The sequence below is a fragment of the Mesitornis unicolor genome, unplaced genomic scaffold (assembly GCF_000695765.1).
Source record: "Mesitornis unicolor isolate BGI_N332 unplaced genomic scaffold, ASM69576v1 scaffold28378, whole genome shotgun sequence".
Classification (NCBI taxonomy): Eukaryota; Metazoa; Chordata; class Aves; order Mesitornithiformes; family Mesitornithidae; genus Mesitornis; species Mesitornis unicolor.
The window spans coordinates 24,190-34,067 of record NW_010202984.1 but is presented as its reverse complement, the minus strand read 5'-3'; the positions used below and the strand labels follow the sequence as shown (position 1 = coordinate 34,067).

The window sequence follows — 9,878 nt, the reverse complement described above, 5'->3', positions numbered from 1 at the left end:
CGTAATCAGTAAAGGTTCAGGGATTCTTGGTATGTCTGCTTACCTTTTCTCCATTAAAGAACTTCCTGTCCTGGCTCTCAGTGGGACGTCAAATCCTAGAGATAGATTTCATGTGTGTATCTATGAAATTGTACTGCCTACTGAATCTTCATGTGTCAAAGTAATCCTAAAGGACTACATACATACATACATACATGGCTAGACTTCGCGAGAGAAGATAAGGGAAGGGCACTACCCACACTTGCTGCAAGCGCGCTGATGGCTAAAAAGGCCGATGTGGGATAGGCAAGTCCGGTTGCAAAGGGCACAGCAGCAAGTCTCCTTAGGCAGTATTGGGAAGGCGCGGTTCTTTCTGGGTGGTCTTTTCTCCTCGAGACAGATTCTACGTGTGTTCTCAAAGGAGACAGTAGTGTCATGAATGGCGTGTCTCCATGTCTCCGATTGGAGGCCAGGGTAGACCACTGATGGTAGTCAATATAGCCAAAACTGAGGTATTGTTTCGGGGAGTCCTTGTATCGCCTCTTTGGGGCTCCTCTGCTGCGGCAGCTGGTGGCGAGTTCACCATAGAGCACAATCTTAGGGAGGCGGTGATGCTCCGTCCTGGAGATGTGCCCTGCCCAGAGCAACTGCGTCCTCAGCAGCATGGCCTCAATACTGGTGACCCCTGCCTGTTCAAGGACAGTGACATTAGTCACGTAGTCAGTCCAGTGGATGTTTAGTATCGTACGAAGGCAGCACTGATGGAAGTGTTCGAGGAGTCGCAGGTGGTGGCGGTAGATGACTCATGATTCGGACCCGTATAAAAGGGTAGACAGTACAATGGCTCTGTAGATGCTAATTTTTGTACTTTTCTTCAGGTGTTTATTGCACCAGACTCTTTTATGGAGTTTTCCAAAAGCTCTATATGCCTTTGCTAACTTGTTGTCTATCTCTTTGTCAATCTTACCATCTGAGGAAATGATACTTCCTAGATAGTTGAACTGCTGGACTGACTTAAGCTCTGATTTGCCTATGGCGATGTGGGGTTGATAGAAGACTTCCTGAGGTGCAGGTTGGTAAAGAACTTCTGTCATCTTCAAGCTGACTTCCAGCCCAAAAGCTCAGCAGCCTCGGCAAAGCAGGATGTTAAGCACTGCAGAGCTGCTTCTGTATGAGCAACGAGGGCAGCATCGTCAGTGAAAAGCTCGCCGACAAGGTGATTAAGGGTCTTACTGAGGGACTTCGATCACCTTAGGTTGAATAGGCTCCCATCGGTGCGATATCGGATGTAAATGCCGTTATCTTCATTGAGGTCTGCCGTGGCCCTTTGGAGCATCATGCTGAAGAAGATTGTGAATAGAGTTGGTGCAAGAACGCAACCTTGTTTCACACCATTGGTTATTGGGAAGGGCTCAGAGAGTGCATTGCCATATCTGACTTGGCCGTGCTGATCCTCATGTAACAGGATAATCATTTTGAGGAACTTGGGAGGGCATCCTAATCGTTCCAAGATCTGCCACAGGCCTTTTCTGCTCACAGTGTCAAAAGCTTTAGAGAGGTCAAAGAAAGTTATGTAGAGTCCTTTGTTCTGTTCTCTACACTTCTCTTGGAGTTGTCTGAGGGCAAGTACGATGTCTGTGGTACTCCTATTGGCTCTGAAACCACATTGGCTTTCAGGTAGAAGTTCTTCTGAGATAGCTGGTACTAATCTGTCCAAAAGTATTCTCACAAGGATTTTGCCAACAGTAGAGAGCAAAGTAATACCACGGTAATTTGAGCAGTCTGATTTTTCTCCTTTCTTCTTGTAAAGGGTGATGATGACTACATCATGGAGATCTGATGGTAGTTCACCTTTTTCCGAGCAGCGCACAACGAGCTCGTGAAATTTAGCATGGAGTGCTTGGCCTCCATGCTTCCAGACTTCAGGTGGGATTCCATCAATCCCAGCTGCCTTGCCAGTTTTCACCTGCTGTATGGCCTCAAGAGTCTCTCCCATAGTAGGGGCTATGTCCAGTTCGGTTTTCACCAGTTGTTGTGTAATGTGCTGAATTGCTGAACCTTGGACTACACGGTTGGCACTAAAGAGAGTCTGGAAATGTTCAGACCGTTGATTCAGGATAGAGGTTTTATCTAAAGGACTACACGTTAAGTGTTTAAAGTGAAACAGAGGAGTGATTGCTGTTTCACAGAACTCTTATGCATAATTGCATGGATGCTAGCTGGTGCAGCACAGCTGTAAATCTTGAATTCGTGCCCAGGGCTAGACCTGAACTTGGAAAGTAACTAAAGCATATGCTGAAGCTCAGTATTTAGAATTAAGAACATACCTCTTCCTGTAGAAAAGCTTCCTTCCCTGAGATCTGACAACAGAATTAGCTTTGACATGTAATGGCATTTTTACTGTAGTGTGTTAGCGCCGTGAATGTTAAATGGCTTCATAGCAGTGTGGCCACTTAATTTATTTCCCAGTAGAATCAATGGTTTAATGTTTGGGCTGGCTGTTGACAGATCTGTTTTGGCTTCCTAATAACCTTCACCTGGAGTCTGGGATGTCTGGGGGGTATATGAATGATGTGCAAAGTGATCTTTAAGTGATATCTGTAACTGCGCTTGGCCCATTCTAAGATCCTTAGAACGGAAATGTCTAACTCCAGTGTCTACAGGTAGCACAAAGCAAGGAGGTAAAATGGACGAAACTAAAACAAGCAGTGAGGTCCGCACATTTCAGTACATTGGACACTTGCATAAGAAAAGATAATTTTGATGCCATTGAGATATTGATTTTTGTCTTTCTCAAATTCAGCTCTTGGACCTGTCTAGTAGATCTGGAAGGCTTGAACATGCGGCATTTATGGAGACCTGGTGTCAAAGCATTGCTAAGAATCATTGAGGTGGTTGAAGCCAATTACCCTGAGACTTTGGGTCGTCTTCTGATCCTAAGAGCACCTCGAGTATTCCCAGTTCTTTGGACACTGGTATGTTTGTAACTCCTCAGCTCTCTCAGTACACTGCTACACACTTGTAGTTTGTAAAAGCACTTTATAAATCAGGCTTTATAAACAGGAAGAGTTAGCATTTGGAAACACCTCTTTTATAGGGTTCCCAGAATGGATTTAAAAACACTGCCTAAGGACTTGCTTACATAGCTGGTTAATTTAGCTTCTTTATAGTGTGAGCTTTGCATAACAAGGATGGTAACAATGCAATCAAACTGATTCCTTCAAAATTGACTCAAAAATGTGAGAGCCTAATCTATTCTGTCTGTCTTTGTAGGTTAGTCCATTCATTGATGACAACACCAGAAAGAAATTCCTTATTTATGCTGGAAATGACTACCAGGGACCTGGAGGACTGCTGGATTACATCGATAAAGAAATTATCCCTGATTTTCTTGGTGGAGAGTGCATGGTATGAATATAAACTAGCACATATAGCAACTTATTTGTGCATTTTTTATTCCCCTACTTCTCTAAACAAAGAAGCCTGGAAGCACAGAATGATTCCTAGTGTAGTTTGGAAGAGAGGGGGCTGTGATACATGATTCCAGGCTTAGTGTTTTCTTCTAGATCCACTTCAAAAAGAGCAGTACAATATTTCTTTACGGTATCAAGTCACTTATCGAAGTAGCCAGACACTGTTAAAAGCCATAGTCTCTGTTACCTGTGAAGGTCAAGCAGATGTGGTAGCACAGCACTGAGCAAGAGCTGTCACCATCAGCTAATTGGAAGGGTCTGTGTCACCTAAAAGAACTAACTGATACCATAAGGAGCCCAAGGAAATACGTGGCACATCTGCTAAGCAGGGCTGAACAAACAGGGCTCCTAGCGCAATATGTGTTGGCCACAACAAACAGAAAAAATGGTTTCACTGCAGGATATGTAATTTCAGTCCCTTATTGTGTGCCTTAATAGCTGCTTTCTGACTAGACTGTGGGTGTCAATTGAATCTGTCATTTTAACATCTCAGTGATACTGCAAGGTTTGTTTTCTCTATACTGGTTTTGACAACAGAAGCTCTCTGGTGTGACTGAGGTGTAGGAGTGCAATTCAGGCATTTTCTGGAGCCTCCTTCACAGTGTAACACTTAGATGATTTATTTTTTCCCTAACTTAGCTGTGTTAAAGTATAATTTCAGGCTTGCTTTTTAAGCCCATGTATACTTTCTAGATTAATTTCTGTAACATACTTGAAAATTCATCTAGGTCTGTTCAAATACAGTCTCAAATGATAATGAAGCACTATTAGACATGTTGGAGTAGAGCATATGTTTGTCTTCAGTGGGCTGCTTTTTGCTGCAGCAGTAGCTTTTAGTGGAGAGAGTTTGTACTATCTAATTTAGAGCTTGAGAAGCTGGCAAAATTCACTGCTTAAATAAGCAAAAGTGACTGTTAGCAGAAAGCAGATGGCTATTATACTGCCGGTCCCAGACCATAGCAGAGTCTTGTTCTCTTCTTTACTTCTGGATATTTGAACAAAAATTACTTCTCAAAGATCCTTTCAATTCTCTCTTGTAATTCAGTTACTGAGCTCTTCTACTTCGCCAGACACTTCAGTGGAACATATTCCTGATCAGATAGCAGTCTAACTTTGTTACTAGAGACTTCTTTAAACAGAAAATTGCTTAGGGAACTTGTGTAGTCAGTACCAGTACTGAGCTGTCAGTACAGTTGTAACTTGAAAACAGTTACCTTCCTGACTGCAATATCCTTTAACTCTTTGGAAACTTACTGTATTTCCTCACCACCCTTCATCCTTAAATTTAGCTACCCCAGTTCTTTCAGGTCTCTCTAGGCTATATTTTTTAGACTGAGTTGCTATTGCCACTTTCTTGAGGATTCCCAAGTGGTTTACATCTTCCTTCAGTATAATGGTAGCATTTGCACAATCATCTTCTGTGGTGGTGGCTGGTGTTTATACACAAGATCTGTTCCTCTGGTGTCTAGTTCTGCCAGCTGACTTAAACCAGAGCATTGTAAAATAAATTTATGTATGTATGATGTGCCAGCTATAAAATTACTTTGTAACTCTGATAGCTCATTTTTCAGAGCACTTGCTGAATGTGAGGTTTTGTTTCAGAAGCTAGCAGACAGAATGTGACAGGATGTGGATGTACAGGGGGGGATACTTTTTAATGGCTCTTTATGCTTTTAGTGCGAAGTACCCGAGGGTGGGCTGGTTCCCAAGTCACTCTACCGGACAGCAGAGGAGTTGGAAAATGAAGACATAAGGCTTTGGACTGAAACAATCTACCAGTCTGCAAGTGTCTTCAAAGGAGCTCCGCATGAGGTACGGTTGCAGCCTACCTGTTTTTTGTATCATCTCAACCTTCTGCTCTGCACTTTGGATTGATTATTTAGTTGCCATGCTTCCACCTTGTTTTTCTGTCGTTCTGGTGCATAATGATGCTTTAGTAGCTGAAGCTGGTGAACATTCCTGGTATTGTTGCCATTTCAAGAATGTCACTGGTTTTCATTCTGTTCAAAGCGGTATCCTTCTAAGTAAACACAAAATTCTCAGAAGCTACTTGAGAGCTTCCAGAAGTTGTGTGTTAAAATAAGGACACTCCATCAGGAGAGAATTTGTATCTGTACTGCCTTTTACAAAATCTAAATAAGCCTGGCAACAAAATCTCTGGCTTTTGTTGTCTTCTCTGATAAGAGTTTCTGTCATTACTGAGCAAATTGGTGTTGTCTAATGTGACTTTTCTGTCTCAGGTTCTCATTCAGATTGTGGATGCCTCATCTGTGATCACATGGGATTTTGATGTGTGCAAAGGTGACATCGTTTTTAACATCTTCCATTCCAAAAGAGCCCCACAGCCTCCTAAAAAGGACTCTCTGGGAGCTCACAGTATTACATCTCCTGGTGGGAACAACGTCCAGTTGATAGACAAAGTGTGGCAGTTGGGGCGTGATTACAGCATGGTGGAGTCTCCCCTTATCTGCAAAGAAGGGGAGAGTGTGCAGGTAAGACTGATGAATCCCTGTGTGGGAGCAGCTCCAAAACTTGATGTTCTCATTCACAATTGTTACTGATGACTGAGTGGTGATTCAGCTCCGGACTGTCTGCTTGCTTTTGGCCGACATTTCAGCTTATGTTCCTGGCTGCATGCTGTGGGGAAGAGGAATAGTGTTTACATGGGATTTGCTGTGAGGGGAGGTTGCATCACTCCAATAGTGACTGAGATTGATCAGCAAGCTACCTAGAAAGGAGTGCACATCCAAGAAAGTTTCAAGATGTGCTTTGTGCTATAATTTTGACCATTATTTTCTGAATCGGTCTGTGAGATCTAGAAGTTAAGACTGAGCTTCTGTGCATTTGTCCCTCTAACAGGCACTGTAAGGAGGTCCCTATGGCCAAGCTTTCTGAAGTTGTTTGGGTTTTTTTTATGGCATTTGCAACCTATCCTTTAATTACCAAGTTTGACATTACATGCAGCATGCTTACAGTCACACTCTGCCACTGCTTTTCCTTTTGACTTGAAATAAGGGTTGAACAGCCTTTCAAAATGAAGCTCCTTAGGTCATCTAATTGGAAGTGTTAAACTGGAAATATGGGCGGTGACCTCTTGAACTGCACTTTCTCCTTCTGTGTGATAGGAGCCTTGTGACTGTTCTTTTCACAGTCTGAAAGGACAGCTTTTAATGAAAACAAATGGAAAAATGGATATTGATTTAAATGAGAACTTTGTCCTTTCAGTGTATTTAAATCTTAACCCCTTGACACTGTCAAAAAGCAGGAGGATGCGTTGGCACTCTGTCATAACTTCTATAAGCATCTTGTGTGGGGAGGGTTGACCAGCACTGCCAGGTTGCTGAGGAGCTGAAGTATCAGCATTAGGGAAAAAATTCTGGGCACATAGGTAGGTTTTTTTCCTAAGCTTGGAAAAGAAATTTCAAGCCTACAAATCTTTGTGTTAACAAAGTTAATTTTGAATTGTTGCTGCGGCTGCTTCCAGGGATCGCATGTGACCAGGTGGCCTGGCTTCTATATTCTCCAGTGGAAATTTCATAGCATGCCTGCCTGTGCTACAACCAACCTGCCTCGTGTGGATGATGTGCTAGCATCTCTACAGGTCTCCTCTCACAAATGTAAAGTGATGTACTATACAGAAGTAATAGGATCTGAAGATTTCAGGTACGTCTGGCCAAGGTTCATGAAGGTCAGCTGATGTCAAACACTTCTGATATTTAGATTATGAAGCCAGTGGCGAGTTCACTTAAATACAAGTAAATTATGTTTTCTTAGGTATCAAAAAAGCCCAAACAAACAAAAAAAATTCAAGCAGGTCTGGCACTGGAGGCAACTAATGTATGAAAGGAGTTAATTGGTTATCTCATTGTAATCACCATTGGTCACTTTGCTCTGCTTTGAAAGCCTTGTGTGAGTTGTTGGGCTTGGCAGGTTGTCATGTAGAAATGGATGCAACTCAAAATGGAATTGAGTCGGCTCAGTTCCCTGCCAGGTGATACACTTGACTGAAACTAGTTCTCAGTCTCTTTGAACAGCATCTGGTTTTTTGCAAGACATTTGGTGTCCCCATTATCTTGTGGTGAGGCAGAAGAGCTTGAGTATTTGCGCCAGAACCGTTACTTGCTTTTTATTCCGTGTGCAAACAAATACAATATAGATACATTGCAGAAATAAAAGTCTTTGTATGTTCTGAAGCTTAAAACTACTTTTTTATTGCAGGGGATCTATGACCAGCCTTGAATCAAGCCACAGTGGATTCTCCCAGCTCAGTGCTGCCACCACCTCTTCCAGCCAGTCCCATTCCAGCTCTATGATTTCCAGGTAGTGCCACAACAGATGAAAAGCAAATGGATGAGATGGCTGGACCCTCGCCTGTGGCAGCTGACTGCAATACAGCATATTCATCTGGCAATTGTGCAAAAACCCCTACCCCACAAAAGCCTTTTATAGATAGTAACGTAGCTGTTTGAATTTTAAACTTAGTGGTTTTGGTCCTTGTTAGATACAACAGCTTGTCTCTTAACTTTAACCCTTTTTCCTAACTCAGCCATAAATATTTTTGCAAGTGTGCTTGTACAGATCCTAACTCTGAACACAAGGGCTCTCATGAAAGGAAATATAACCAGTGTGTCAGTTAAGAATAATTTTTTTAACCGTGTAAATGTTAAAGAGCAAAAAAAGAGAAAAAACCCTACCAAAAATGCTCCGTAGTGCATTAGAAATCAACTGCAAGTCTCCTGTCAGGACATTCCTTGCCATCTTAAGAAAACCCCTGTGATCTTCCAGTGCTGCAAACTGTTCTCCCTTTGCCACTAAGTGATGTCCGAGACAAAAAGCAGTTGCTGGATACTTGACTTTGTGAGTCCATTTTTTTCAAAGCACGCCCACAGAGCTGTGGCCTGGCTGTAAACACTAAAACCTTTTGTATGAGCACACTTCTGGGGAATTTGAGCTCTGGGTCTTGATGGGTTAAAGCAATTCATCTTTCCTTGGATTTGCACTTGAAGCACTGCAGAGAGAGAGGCAGAGAGCAGGCTCTCCCTCCCTGTTTCATGCTGGGCTGATCCTGAATTGATCTGAGGATTTGTTCCCAGTTCTGTGCTGGAGCTTCACTCCACTTCCTTAGCACACTCCACGTGAATTGATTTTGCTGAGGCTGTTCTTACCAGGCATTTTTGCAGAGCTTAAGTTTGCTTCTTAAATCAGTCTGAAGGAGGTACAGCTTACCTCCTTCCTGCATGCTTCTCAATGCCTCTTGCCTCCCCTCCTTCCCTGTGTATGTCAGAAATAGAGCGCTTTAGTTCTGAGCAGTGGAAGCTTTAATGTAGGCAGGGAGCCCAGGGATCTTACATGCCAAGTGATACAGCAGGAGATGCTCTAAGCAGTGCCTGCTCGACTGCTTTTCACTAATGCCACTGCCAGTGGTGAATTGCCATTTGGGATTTTGTCCCTATCCTACCCAGGCCCAAGCAATCCTACTTGAACTGTTTCTGTTGAAGTCTCTTCAGGTATTCTACCACTTGGAGCCCACTCTCCCATGCACAGCAAAAGGCACGAAAGACTTGAAATGCCTGCAGACAACTACACACCACACTTAGCAGTGGAGCAGAGATTTCAGTCTGAAATGCAGCAGGATTTGCATAGTTAAACCCTGCTTTATCTTTCCTCACCCTCTTAGATCTTAACTATCCATCCAGGCAAAAGAGGCTACTGTGCAGAGGCTGCAGTCTCTGCTCAAAAGCTGGGTGGGCTCTATTAAGGCTTGGGGAGGCAGCACTCTTGTGGGTAAATGATAGAGGAGCTTGCAGAAGTCTTGCACTTTCTAAGCAGTACTCACTTAAGATGCTGCATGTCTGGCCTCAGGAGAGCTGGTTCTGAGCTCAGAATAAATCTTCGTGACTGCAGAGCTGCTGACAGGCAGGTTCCTAACCGCTACCTAGGAGCACCTCTCCTGAGGACCAGTTCTGGCTGTGCAGCGTGGCAAACAGCAAGCATTTTAGTAACATAGGCCTGTCTCCTTAAACTGAACCACACCGGCCTATTTTATCCTTTTTTGGACTTAGAAACTGAAGATGGAGGTTAGACTGTTACTGTTTGGTGTCAGGCAGCTCCACACCCGGTGCCTGCACGGCCACAACCACACGCTGTTGGGCTGCTCATATGAGGTGGGAGCCAGTGCAGCAGGAGGCACGGTGAGGTTGTCTTAATGACACTCGTGGCTCTTTGCAAATGCCACTTGCCATTTAGCAGGCTGCAAGGGTTGAAGATGGTCCCCTTTCTTTCTTTCTTTCTCTCTCTCTCTCAGATGGCGATTTTGCTGACAACTGTAAAGAAACTGCTTCATTCAACACTCCACATCTGTCCAGAGGTGTCTGGCTTTGTAGACCTTTTTGAGTTGCAGTCACTTTTCAAGTCTGAAGATCTGTA

At 43.4% G+C, this 9,878-nt stretch overlaps 1 protein-coding gene across 1 annotated transcript in view; it reads left to right on the top strand.

The window, feature by feature from the left end:
* The window catches only part of SEC14L1 (SEC14-like 1 (S. cerevisiae)), a 40,684-nt gene extending 32,339 nt beyond the window's left edge, over nt 1-8,345 (top strand). Inside the window, exons 10-15 of the mRNA XM_010190575.1 lie at nt 2,783-2,954; nt 3,253-3,387; nt 5,130-5,264; nt 5,693-5,944; nt 6,937-7,115; nt 7,671-8,345. Of these exons, the coding sequence (XP_010188877.1) occupies nt 2,783-2,954; nt 3,253-3,387; nt 5,130-5,264; nt 5,693-5,944; nt 6,937-7,115; nt 7,671-7,776 (979 nt within the window). The 3' untranslated portion in view covers nt 7,777-8,345. The remainder of the gene's footprint in view (nt 1-2,782; nt 2,955-3,252; nt 3,388-5,129; nt 5,265-5,692; nt 5,945-6,936; nt 7,116-7,670) is intronic.
* Nucleotides 8,346-9,878: the final 1,533 nt, after the last annotated feature.